Source organism: Monopterus albus, unplaced genomic scaffold (assembly GCF_001952655.1).
Source record: "Monopterus albus unplaced genomic scaffold, M_albus_1.0 scaffold302.1, whole genome shotgun sequence".
Taxonomy (NCBI): Eukaryota; Metazoa; Chordata; class Actinopteri; order Synbranchiformes; family Synbranchidae; genus Monopterus; species Monopterus albus.
Window position 1 is genome coordinate 55,681 of NW_018128182.1, and position 14,189 is coordinate 69,869.

The window sequence follows — 14,189 nt, forward strand, 5'->3', positions numbered from 1 at the left end:
GGTAGGCTTTCCTCAGTCTGTACTTTGCAGCTACACTTAACTTACTAGTCCTTTGCTATCACCATCTGAGCCGCTCCCAGCTGGTGTATGGAGCTGATTTCTGCTCGACTAAATGCCTGTCTCTTCCACTTAGAACTAACTCTGAGATGCAGTGAGGGAGGGAGGGCAGGAGGTAAGAAAGCCTGGAACAGCGTTCTTTCTGCACAGACAAACAGAATTATACAGACACTGACAGTGAGCAAAGTCAAGAATGAGACAGTGAAAAGATGATAGTTTCTGAGAAATGGCTTACAATTAAGATGAGGAAGAAAGAAAAGAGCGTGGGAGTTGTGAACCAATCTGCAGGATGCTTTAGTTTTTGTCTGTAAGATGGATACAGGAACAAAGAAATGTGGTCTGAGCGTCCAAGGTGGGGGCGGGGGGCGGCCCTGTATGCACCACGTATGTTGCTGTAAACATGATCCAGAGTGTTCTTGTCCTGGGTGGGAATGTTCACATGTTGGTAATATTTGGGGAGTACAGTCCGTAAATTGCACTGGTTAAAGTGGACATTGGACATCGCAACTTAGCGAGGAAAAGGGAGCACTTGGTTTGATTCAAGGCATCTCCCTGCTAATGTAAACATGGCAAAATCATTGTCACATGAGACTGAGATCACACCGGGACCTAAATAACCCCCACAAAACAATTTATCGTGCAGCCCTACTTTCCATATAAATAATTGTAAAATCCATCATCTGATATCTGTTCAGTTAATGGTTCACACAGCTGGGAAGTAAAGCCTGTTCACTGTCTGCTGTAGTGTTAAAACACAAAGTTTTCACCTTTCCACACATTCATTCAATGAAGTGCCATAACATTTTCATTCAGGACCGAAGGTACATTTTTTGCTTTACATGATCAGAACATCCACAGACTATTTTTGTAATTGGATTCTCCATTATTAATTATTTAGTCATTTCCTTTTTTCATTTCTTTCACTCTTTTTTGTTGTCAGTTGTGCGTTTGGCTTGTGGGACTGATTCCGCTTTTCCACCGGCAGCGCATACTGGGCAGGCGTGATTTAAGTTCCTCACACTAACACCCTGAGTGACTGACCATGGTGGTGACAGAAATCTCAGTTTATGAAGCTTAAGTGTTTTTCTTTCTTTATATACTTCTTATAGAGAGTTCATTGAGGAAACGGCAATGCTGTTAATGTACTAGTTCTCTGTGCTCTCTGACAGCAAAAATTTACATAGGTCTTTTTTTTAGCTAAGTGGTAAAGAAAATCTTAATGCTACCTTTTTTTTTTTTTTTTTTTTTTTAACAGTTAGATCACTTACTCTGCCCTACTGGATTAAGCCTGCAGCCTCCAGGGATGTCCATGAAGTGTGGACTCTGATAAGCAGATAGCCATGTGTACAGATGCTACAGTTTGCATGATGATCTGAGGTTGTTAAATTGCTTTGTTGAAGCGGAATGTTGACACACGCTGTCAACAATCTATCACATGTCAGGGAGGCAAACACAACGGCTTGGTTTCTAAAATGATACACAATGGAGGCTGTGTGGTCCCATGTGTTGGAATAATGTTTCCCTTTGTGTGTATCAGTATGTGCGTGCAGTGTTATTGTGCTTGCTAGCATCACTTTTAGAAGTGAAGGATGTATATTATATTTGTTGGTGTGGAACAGTGGATTTTGGGTGCAGAGTGTAGTGCTTAAACAGTCCACTCTGAATGAACCATACGATGGCTGGAGGTCCTGACTGTCCACTGACATAATGGCAGGGGGAATCTTTCTGCTTAGATTTTTTTTTTGTCTGAAGCAGTGTAGATGTCAGCAACTTGACCCAAGCATGGCAAAGTCCAAGTTAAAATGTACCTGTTTTTAGAACATTTGTTGTATAAGAGAACTTTTTGCAGCACATGCTCATGTACTGGTTGTAGCTTGGGCATCTGAGAATTGGAGCTGAACAACACTGAATTGACAAGTTGTGGAAATACAAGTGTTCTAGTAAGAGGATATGACTTTCTTCTTAGGCTGTTGCATTCAAATGATTCCTGTCCAGTAGCTGAATGAAAATTCATCCTTGGGCTGAAGAATGCCTACTCACTGTACTCTTCTGGCCTCAGTTGGAAATGGTAAACATTTAACTGGTGGCATAGCTAGTTAATGGCTCGCTTACGTATCAGCTTGGATAACTGTGGGTGATCACAAAATGATGAACATTAATCATGCAAAGTATTTATAGTTTTTGATCAACTTTGCAGTTATATTTCTGCGAAGAGCATGAAAGTGAGCACAAAGTATGACTATCCAGAAATCCAGTAAATGAACTGAAAAACTATGGTTACCAGTGATTGATCCAGGTATCAGAGCCATATGCAGTGACTCAAATCATTCCTGCATGTTCCATTTGCTGTCAGCTTGGCAAGGTCAAAATCTTTTAGTGAACAGTTAATGAAAGTACTGTATGTGCCATATGTTTTATTGGCCTATTCAGAAAGATTATTTTGTACTTAGTAATTGTCAGGTTTTATTATCTGGTGAGATTTCCAATAAACTTGCTTGCCTTTCAGGTTAGAAGTTGATCATTTTATGGAGTTATACATAAAGTGAATTGATTTTTAGGTTTAATGGATTTCTCAGACACCAGTGAGCAGAGAGAAGTGAAAGTAGAAGTGAAATAACATACTTTATTTTATTCACACTGCTCAGGCAGTATTATTAAAACCAGCCTCAGACTGGGTGGTGTAACATGGCGTCTGTGGCATCAAAACTCGGTTAATTTCAACATCAGTAGGATTTTTCCTGTTCACTATATTGGGATTCTTGGGCCACCTACTGCATATCTGTAATTATCATTACATATGCCCTATTTTTCTAGACCATGTTAGTCAGTATGTGCTGAACTGAAGTATTAGCCTGTTACACGTCCTGTTGTCCTGTGCCATCAGTATGTACTGTGTTACACAGTGCCTTTTCTGCTTCAGCTTAACATTCCAGTCTCAGGCCCAGCCTCTTTCCTCCCTAGCCCCTCTGGCCCAGCCTCCTATCTATCCCCCCTTCTTTGTTCCTTCCTGCTCAGCTGGGGATGGTACAGTCTCAGAGAGAGAGGGGAAAAAGAATGCAAGAATGGCGGAGAAAGAGAGTGGTGGGGGGAAGCAGCCATGTATTAAGTTGAGGTAGGTTCATTGCTCTCCTGGCCCTACCTCATTCTGCCCTCTCATTGGTGGTGGGCTTCCCTAATTTCCATAAAGGCCGCAAGACATGGGAGACCCTTCTTGCCTGCAGCCTTAAAAAGACTGATAACTGCATATATCAAAACCTGCCATACTGATGTCACTCCTCCTGTTTGGAGATATGACTCTAGATAGACAATAGGCATGTTCAATGGTGTAAAGTCACTGAGAGGAGGTCTATTCAAAGAAAAAAAAAGTATCTGGAAATCAGGGAGTCACAAACAATTCAATATCAGAGCCTTTATTTAGATGCGTCTTTGAAGATTTTTTTTGTTTGTGCAGAAATCTTTCTACTGTGCTCTCTTTTTGTTAGTTTTCCATTAACATTTGCCTTTACATTTAACTTGGAATATCCTCACTTACTGCTGGAGGTCCTGAGGACTCCAGAGCAGTGCTATGAATAAATATCAGTGTTGCACAGAAGACATCCTAACTGTACTCTGGTTTAATGAGCTACTGGAGGCAATTAGACTGCAGACAGGGATTTCTTGGCATACCGTATATGCACTCTCCAAGTACAGCACATCAGCAGTGAAATGTCTGTGAAATATGAAGCTTTACAGATTGGACTTGATGCTGGCTGGTTTGTACAAGAGCTGCAGCTTTGTGGTTTATAAAGAATGTGCATGGGTAAAAGGAAACAGGTGTGTGGTGTGTGTGTGTTCCTATGCTGTGCTTTTATCTGACATATAGAGGGCAGTTTTGCAATGCAGCGTAGGGCTCAGGGTCGAGGTTAGATGTGGTGTCAGGCTCAGGCATTTAGCACTGATGGTTAACATTACTGAGATATTGATTGAATGTAGAAGGAGGGGCAAGGGGGTCCTCATAAGTATAGAAGTAAATATATGTGTGTTTGGTGGGTGTGTAAACCACTAGCAGTCTTTTAGCTCCGGCCTCATCATCAGACTTGATGCAGCTCTCTGACGGACAGCTGCTTTCACCTTATGGGTGGAAGCAGCATTGCATAGGTGGAGTGTGCAGCATCGTTGTGGTGATATCATTGTATTTATTGTGCCCAGAGGTTGCGTTAACTTTGTATTGTCTTAAGGGTCAAAAATGACCCGTGACAATTCTAACATTGAAAAAAAATCCCTAAATGATGTTTTTCCAACTTGAATTTTGATGACTTTTCCTAAAATGACCCAACATTTTAAAAAATGAACCATTTTCTATTTTTATATTTCCATGAAGGCTTTACACACCTAGGGTACAAAGATTGTCTTGGGGGTCAATTATGACCTGCCAGCTATATAACAATTTATACACCACAAAAACTACACACACACACACACACACACACACACGCACAAAAATGGAAACTAAGATTGTGTGCTACTGACTCAAGCTCAGACAAAATAAAAAGAATTTGTTGAGTGCATGTTGCCAGTATACTGCATACTCTTTATCATGAGCACTAAATGTCTTTTATCTTTCACATGCTCCTGTGGACCCTCCCAACATCATCAGGAGTCAATCCAAGGTAACGGCACACAAACACACATAGACATTTTCAACCCTGAGCCAAGTCTATGGTTGTGATTCATCTCTATGTTAAACACAGAAGATGGTCCATTTTGTCTCTCTTGAGTTTGTAAATTGTGTACAACTGTACAGGCAGTGATATAAAGTAATGATTTGTAAAACTATTTGTGGTTCTTGTTTAGTTTATCAACATTAAACTTTTAAAGAACACTAGGTGCTAGGATACTTTATAACATGTATGTAGCTATGTGACATGCTAGCTAGTCAGTTTTCCTAAATTATCATTTTTTTCCCAGGAAGGTCACTTGAAAATTCTGTGCTATGTAACCCACATGACACTTACTGTTGCCTATGGTTACAGTACAGTATGCTAAGTGATTAAAAACAGTCACTGTTGTTCCTCATATGAAATGTAACTGAATCATTCAACCATTATTTACATGTATGATCTCTGTTATTCTTGCCAAAAAATGCATTGCGGTTCTAAGTGAACATCTTTATTCAAAGTTAACATTGCTGTGTTGCAGCCTCACAGGCATCCTTTCAGTGTGTGTCTCTCACACTTACTGATTTTGCTTTTTTCTCTATGTCCTACCCAGATCTTTGCCTATGATTATTGTTTCTGGTCCATGGATGAGACCGATAAGGAGAAATTCGCAGGTTAGTTTATTAATAGAGATGCACCACTTGCAGTTTTCTTGGCTGGTTCTGATTTTCTTTCTTTCTAAGAACTGCAACTGACTGAATACACAAACATGTTTGTCACTTTTTTTACATGAAAAATTTAATTGTAATAAAAATAAAACATTTGCATTGTTTTAAGAAACTAATCACCAGCTAAAAATGAAATAGTTGCTCTTATCCAAATGTAAACATGTGCAACAGGTAGGCTAATAGAAAGAAGAATGTCTGTTATATCAATCCCACTGAACACACAGGTCAGGTATAAATGCATTACACTTTATCAATTCCTGTGGGGATTACCGATGGTAGCACTGTCAGTCATTGCCTGGCCATCAGGGGCAACTAGGGGTTCCATGTCTTGCCCAAGGATACTTCGACAAGAGGACTAGGAATTGAACCACCAACCTTCTGTTTGGGAGATGACTGCTCTACCTCCTGATCCACAGCCGTCTCTGAATCGGATATCTCAGACTGACTGGCCAGTGACCGTTCAAGGCCAATCAGGCTAAAGCTGGCCAATTTAAATCTCAAGTCAATCGATCGGTGCATATTTATTTATTAAAACAGATCCAGTTCATATTGTCTTAAAATGCCAAAATACTTTAAACATTCAAGTCATTCCACACATAAAGATGAGAATGACTAAATATACATAATGATACATCATGATAGTGTGTGTGTGTGTGTGTGTGTGTGTGTCTCCAGGTCAGGAGGTGTTGTTCCAGTGCCTTGGGGAAAGTCTTCTCCACAATGCCTTCCAGGGCTACAACGCCTGTATATTTGCATATGGACAAACTGGTAAATTACTCTGATATATCTCACTGCTTTGTGGCCAGTGGGATGTGAATGCACACTCATGGCAGTTTATTAGGTACAGTCCACCTAACTAAATTTTAGCCAGTCTAGTCCAGCAGTCCTGGAATCCACCTTCATGAAGGTGATCTTCAGTTTTTATTCAAACTGTTTAGAGAGGTGTTGGTACATGATAAATGTGGAGGATGTATGTGCTGTTGAATTTTGTTGCATTATATTGACAGGTGTTTTTATTAATTTGTCTTGCGCATTGAAAACAATGAACCTTTTACATGACCACAGGGTCTAGGTACAATAAATGTAAATTTTCTAGCTGCCTTTCATAGCGAAATGTCCTGAAGGATTTTGCATAATAGCTAAGGGGGCTGTGTCAGCGTGTGTTCTGGCAGGAGGCTTCGACAGCCTCTCTTCTCTCCAGCATTAACAAAATGCCAGATCTCAGATGTATGTATGATTTTGATTAAAAGTTTAGAGGCATGATGTACCTGCACACTGATGCTAAAACCCAAACACCTGAAGCAATGTTGCACAGATGACGGAGATATCTATGTTGGTTAAATTGCAAGTTTCTCTTCCTTCAGACTGACAACAGAAAAAAGAAGGCTGAACCATGTCTAGTGTAGAGGGGATGTAAAATGACAGTCTATGCCTTTTATTGGTCTCAGTGCTGCGAATATTTAAACAACCAAGTTAGATGTGTCCAGTGCTGCACTAGAGTCAGAATGGGTAATACAGGGTGGTGGAAAAGTAACTAGGAATTAAAAATTGGCTATAGAAGTTGTAGTATCACTGGAGTCATGATGAAAACAGTCTCTGAATAGGATTTCATATGATATTAATGAGACAACACAGCATTTTTGGAAATAAACAAAAAAAAAAAAACTCCTTTCAGATGAGAAGGCTGATATCAGCTCATCTTCATACACAATATGGCCAAAAGTATGTGGACACATCAGTTCACACACATTTGCATACTTTTGGTGTTTTTAATGACCTTTTCTTCATTTCATATGAAATCCTATTTACTGTCGTCTGTTTAGAAACTCCAGTGATACTACAAGTTCTATAGCCAGTTTTTAATGCCTAGTTACTTCTCACCCACTCTGTATAGTATACAAGGTTGTTTTTCCTAGTTGATGGCACAAATAACACATTTTGTCTTAATATAATACTATCACATCTATTAAACACTAAATTTACAATAAACGTTGAGTACCACCTTTATTGCATTTCTGGTTACGTTTTACGTCAGCTGCCCCAACAGCAGCATTTTCACTTTTGATAACACCTGGTTTCCTTATGAGAATGCTTGCTCTTCTGTGTTTGTGTGTGTGTGTCTTTGTTTTATTCAGGTTCTGGAAAGTCATACACAATGATGGGTTCAGGGGATCAGCCAGGTCTGATTCCCCGCCTCTGCAGTGCTTTATTTGAACGAACTCAGAAGGAACAGCGGGCGGAGGAGAGCTTTACTGTTGAGGTGTCCTACATGGAGATCTACAACGAGAAGGTCCGGGATCTGCTTGACCCCAAAGGGTATGACCCCAGCATACTGCTTCTTCTGGTCTCATTAATGGTTCTAGTGAATCTTAAAGATTAGAAACTACCTACCTACACCAAACTCCTGGCCATTAATCTTCCGTATAATGGAAGTATATTGTCTCTCTGTAAGCCTGCTTTTAGGTAAATAGTAGTAGAATGGAGAAAGTTGACTGGTTCTGCAGCTGCTCTGGTCAGTGGATAAAAGGACAAATGTTCTGGTCTGTAGTCACTGATGAAAGCCAGTTCATGTTTAGCAGGTCAGCAGTAGCATAGGCTCTGCTGCCCCAGACAGCATAACCTTTGACCTTCACTTACTACTTGACCTTTAACCTAAATGAAATGGGCCAAAGAGGAGAGGACCATCTGACAGCCATAAGGGCTTTGGTGTGGAGCAGAGAATGAAGTTCTCAGCCCTGGAGCAAGTCTGAGTCAGGGTCAGAGAGCCACGTGCTTACACACTGTAGTCTCTGTGCAGTGAGGAAAGGTCCAGCTGAGCATACTGCCACTGCTGCTAATATGTCAGCGGAATAGTGTGTTTACCAAGACATTTTTGTGTTTGGCTGTGTTTAAACCTTTTTTTTTTTTTTTTGTCCAGGAGTAGACAAACGCTGAGGGTGAGGGAACACAAAGTTTTAGGTCCCTATGTGGATGGCCTGTCCCGCCTGGCTGTGGCCAGCTACAAGGTAAACATATTTCTTTATAGTGATCTTAGCTTATCTCCAAGCTTACTGACATGCCCACTTGTACCCCTGACATCCACTGGACATGGTGTCATTTTTGCGGATTATAGTCGTGTGAGTGGAGATTCTTACTTGTAGTCCTCACTTTGATTTATACTTTGAGGATTTATAACAGCATTGCTCACATGATGGCATCTGTTTAGTAATTCCACCAATCACAGTGAGCTGTAAAACTATCAGAATAAATAAAATTTTGTAGTTTATATTTAGCTTTCCAGGAGACTGAAGATATAAACAAGCCTAGAACACATCAGACCATGTCACCTGTATAATCTTCAGCAAAAACAGCATTAAAGATGAGATGGCAGGGAAACAAAGATGAGAAAATATTATCTTTATTAATGCTATTCTTGTACCTTTTATATATTTTTTGATTTTTGTTCTGACAGGATATCGAGTCTCTGATGTCAGAGGGCAATAAGTCTCGGACTGTTGCTGCTACCAACATGAATGAGGAGAGCAGTCGATCACATGCAGTGTTCAACATAATCCTCACACACACGCTCAAAGACTTGCAGTCTGGGGTAAGATAAAACTATACAAATACACGCAGACACAAGGTAGGGTAAGACTGTTGACTTGGCTTTAAAAATGTGATCAGAAGGATGACTGAAGACGCGCTGAAAGCTGTAATAGATGAGATGCAGACAGAGGAAGCTCCAGATTGTTCTGGGTGTGTAGTGGCTTTAGTTTAACCATCAATCATCTGGGACTGGAAAAGTTCACCAGATAATTAGTGTGCTTGGTTCATAGCCTCCACTTGGGTAGGGCTGGCACAGTTGATGTGCTGCTGGCACAGTTGGCAGCAAAACAGATTGTACATCTATTGTGCTGCTGAGGGCTGGGCCTTCTGCTGCCGCAGACGGTGGAGCGTCATTGCATGATGGTCTGGAATGTGATGAAAGCAGCTTTCTCGGCATTTCATGAGCTGCAGGCAACGCTCTGTCCCCAAGCAATGAGCTTACAGTACCTCTACTCTGTCCAGCGTCTGCTCCATCCACCTACTTCAGCCCTCACTAATATGCATCACAACATCAAGCCACAGTGAACACACACAGATCTTTAGAAAATTTAGCCATTAGAGGTTTAAATACTTGAGTTTTTAAAAGCTTAGTAAGTGTATGATTTACAGTATAACTTAATCTTTTACAGTTGGTCAGTGAAGATGGATTGAACTTCAGAAACTCAACAATGACTGTTTCTGCAGTTTAATGATATATATACATGCAAATGTTCATATATAGGGTTAATTCTATTAAGATTTAAAATCTTTGACTCCAGAAGCTGTTTACCATTAAGATATTTCACAAAACCAAGCCTTTTTTCACTTTACATGTCCCACACCTCAACTCCACCATAAATTCATCCTAGTTTGCACGTCATTCCATAATAAATCCTATCTCTCGCTCACATTCTGTTGTCCCAGAATCTGTGTGTGTGTGTGTGTGTGTGTGTCTGTAATAGTGTGCACATTGACCAGGCAAACAGTGTTTTGGAAAGTTTTATTTTAATTTTTTTTTTTTTTTGCTGCTGCTGACAGTGAATATGTAGCTGCCAAATGGGATGATGTCATCTCAGCTGTCTGACCTGAAACTCTAAGAAAAGACCAGAGTGATTAATTCTTCATCCTCACAGACCCACTTAGCTTGTCCTGCTCCTTGCTCTTATCAGACCTTGCCACCAGTGTATCCTGTTAATAATTCACAGGTGTAACTGTGAGTTTGTCAGCTGATACAGGCTGCCTTGTTATCAAAACGCACCCAGAGTCAGTTACTAAGTGAATCATAAAGTCAGTGGGTTTGTCAGGCAAATGGCCAACGGTATGTAGACTGTGAGTGAATCAGATAGCGGACATGTACTGTAATTGCATGAGTCAGTTTTTAGTTTCTTGTTGCATTTTTATTATCTTATTTCTAAATTCAAGTTTGTTTGCATTCTCAAAGGGAACTCCTTTTTGTGCAGTTCAAGCCCCTATTATACCAGATGCCACCTTGTTTCATGTGCTGTGCTGGTGGTTTAGTATGTCTGCCTGCCTTATGCCCCATGTCTTGTCACTTGGTGGCATTTAGCAAGTATATTGGACCTATTTGACCTAAGTGCAAGGGAGGCCAAGGGAGCATAATAAAGTGCTGTGCACAGTATGCAGAAGTACACTTTAAACAATAGATGGCAAGTAGACTACTAAACCATGAGTGTTCTCAAGGCAGTGAGAAAGTAACAGTATCATCTAACCAGACTGTAAGATGCACAGTGTGATTGAAGCCACATCTTAATTGGGTGTTTTTACATCTCTTAATCTGTAAATGTAAGTATAAAGGGATTGTTTAAAAAGCCTGCTATTAATTGTCAAGCAAACTTGCCATATACTTGTTCTGCTTCTCACAACTCAGAATTAGCTGTGTTTCAGTGTTTTATATGATACAAAAGTAAATATTTGTACATTTTGAACTGTTGGTCAGACAACACAAGTAATTTGATTTGGTCTGTGGGAATTTTCAATTTATATTTTTCACTATTTTGTGACTTGTTGTAGACGTAATGACTTAATGAATCCACACAATACACGCAACTGTGGAATGAATATTCGGTATTTCACATGGATTTAAGTAACAATTTCACCATTGCTAGTTCAAAAGTTAAATAACTTCTCAATGTCGGCAGCTTTAGAAAAAACACTGCCTGTACATCATAGTGTTGTTCTTTAAATCTGCCAAGGAGGTTTAAAAAAAAAACAACCCCTCACCTAAAACAGGTGTAGCAAAATGAGTCACTGTTGGTGAGTCATTCTGACACTCACCATCTCATTACAGGATTTCCTTTCAGTAGCATGTATGATTTGTCCATGCCACTCAAAGTTCAGCCTGTTTGCACTTTGACTCTCTTTGCTGCCAAGCCCTCAGTTGTTGACATCTACTAGATTGTTTACCATCTGTGGTGATGTGTTGATACCCTGACACATGTTCTGTACCTCAAAGCTGCCAATGTCGACAAGCTGCATATCCATCCTGCTGATCTGGTTACTGACTTGGGTATCAACTCTCCTGTATTGAAGGAGAAAAAATCCACAGTGACTAACACCATCTTCTTCGCTATTTCACCTGTCAGCTAGATGTCAAGAATAGCAAATCCCATGGCTCATTATGGCTGCATATCTAATGTGAACATTTAGGTAAAATCTGTTCATTCTCTGTGGAAATGCATAACCCATCAGTATCTACTATAGCACCTTGCTTAAGCCTGTAAGCTTTTTCTGTATGCATTGCATTTTGTTGCATATTGCAGAGAATATCTTTGTCTATGATATTTGATGTATTCTCCTGTAAAAGTGTATGTTTCTCATCTCTGTGATTTCCATGATATTTGTACTGCTTTCCTCATCTGCTAGTCTATGTTCCAGTGTGACAGCATCAGTTCCTGTCGTGTGTGCTGTGCACTTGCAAATAGCTAACTTTTTGGTAATTTCACATCTAATAGTACAAGAATAAGATCTCTATGGTTTCTAGGTTTCCCTTTGCCAGTTTACACACCTCTGTTAAAGCAAACAATTCGGCTGCTTGTGCTGAGTAATGAGGTGGTAAACATTCTGATTTGAATGTCCCTATGATTGTCACTACAGCATAACTCGTAGCATTTGTACTGTCTAAATTCTTTTTGCATGAACCATCAACAAACATTTTAATATCAGCATCTTCATAGAGAATATCTTGTAAATCAGATCTTGGCAGAGCACTCTGATATTCCACTTAGACAATCATATTTTTCTCCATCCACTGTTGGTAACAGTGTTGATGGATTCCAAGTTGTGCAATATTCTATAGTTAAATGTGGTTGAGATAGTAGAACAGTCATACATAGGAATGACATCATTTATCTCTTGTTTTTTTGTGGCTTTGGCACTTTAAGGATGGCTTCTTTTCTTTTGTTATCTAATGATCTACCAGTCTGTGATAAATCATAACTCAAATTAGGTTTTCAAAATTGTAATTTGTTTATTTTTTTTGCTCACTTTATTAGTTCTACATCAGCAGATCCTTTAGACCAGAGTGTTTGTGGTATGCTATTAAGCACTTCCTCCTCTTTCTGTAGTAAGAGAAGATAATTCTCATTTCCTGCAGGGTGTTGCAGCTGTGTGTCAGTTTTATGGCTACAGTCACCCAATTTAGGTCTTTATTGTAAACAATAAACTCCTCTGCTCTGGTTACATATTTTCTTAAATCTCTCCACTGTGCCCCCCCTCGGTTTTGACAGTAACATGTGGTGCATTCAAATGAAATGGTCACCATTCTTGTTTCAATACAGATCTTATCAGTATAAATGGTACAACCTGGTTTCAAAAAAAAAAAATTGTCTTCATAACTCTTATCTGATCCAAACAAATTTACTGGGCACATTTTAGAAAACTCAAATTGGTTTGTACACCACTAATCTGTTTCAGAGTTTGTGACAACTAAAAAAGAAATTAAAGGTTCTTTTTTTGGCAGTCCACTTGCCAATCATATGGTCAGAATCTCAGTAGATAGTCTGTAGTCCCACATTATATTTTCATTTATTATCACCAATTTACATGCGTCTGAGTTGTATAAGAATGTTATTGTTTTGTCATCAACTAATCAGCTGTAGGCTTTTCCTCTAATTCTAATGTAAGATTTGAGTCTTATAGACTCTAGTTACCTTATCAGCTTTAGTTACTTCTCATACCTTTAGTTACCTTTCATAACTTTATTTTCCTTGTCTATACATATTACAGCTGTATTGATGATTGTCCAGAACTACTGAGCTTTGGTTATTTTAATACATTTATTTCCCTTGCTTATATATCTTATAACTGTAATGAAGTAGAATCTACTTACTTTGAATGCTGTAACTTCTGTGTAGAGACTAGATGTCTGCATCTCTTTGTGACCAGACAGCTTATTTACATTTTAACGGAGCCCAGCCAGCCCGTTTCACACCCACACCTAGACCCACATAGCATATCCCAAGTTCTGCCTCACCAGGGGGTGTCTTACACACACAGGGGGGCTACAACCTGAGAGACATGCACACACACACACACACACACACACCTAGACTTTACCACATTCTAACAAGGGGGAGCTCCGGTTCACACCAAATGGACAATAGGATCAAAAAGCTGTTGAATGTTGTACCTCTGTCCAGGGCAGAGCAGCTCAAGAAGATAAAATGTATTGTAAGACCTTAATTCGAGGTTCAGTGGATGGAACTCCTGCAGGAGCTCTGTCCCTCTGATCCCAGCGCTGTAAGGCCTTCCTGTGATCAGACTTTCAGTAAACTTTGTTTATTTTAAACAGTCCTCTCCTGTCTTCACTTCTCGTGCTTCCAACAAAAGAATCGGGTTAATTTCTAACACTAATAAAAACATCTACCGCTGTCAAATGGAATACTTCCACACCTTCCTCATCATTTTTCTTAATCTTCTCATCCTGTGTGTTCTGACCTGAGTCAACAATCAGTCATGCATTATTGGTCCAGAGATCCGCTCTCGTCATCCCGTCCCGTCTGCTTATGCCTGCAATCTCTTGCCACACACATAAACAAACACCGTTGTTGTACCCGGTACTTTTTACCATACTGACTCTGAGAGACGAGACAGTCCAAGTAACTTCAAAACAGTGCTGATTTATTCAAAGGATCACAGGTAAAATTAACATTACACACTCAGGTATCTTGCACCTCCAAACTGC

General features: G+C 39.7%; 1 protein-coding gene across 1 annotated transcript in view; it reads left to right on the plus strand.

Moving 5' to 3' along the window:
• Positions 1-14,189, plus strand: part of LOC109973719 (kinesin-like protein KIF13B) — a 48,780-nt gene that overhangs the window by 13,750 nt on the left and 20,841 nt on the right. Inside the window, 6 exon segments of the mRNA XM_020623512.1 lie at positions 4,694-4,706; positions 5,308-5,368; positions 6,098-6,190; positions 7,558-7,738; positions 8,340-8,427; positions 8,874-9,008. Of these exon segments, the coding sequence (XP_020479168.1) occupies positions 4,694-4,706; positions 5,308-5,368; positions 6,098-6,190; positions 7,558-7,738; positions 8,340-8,427; positions 8,874-9,008 (571 nt within the window).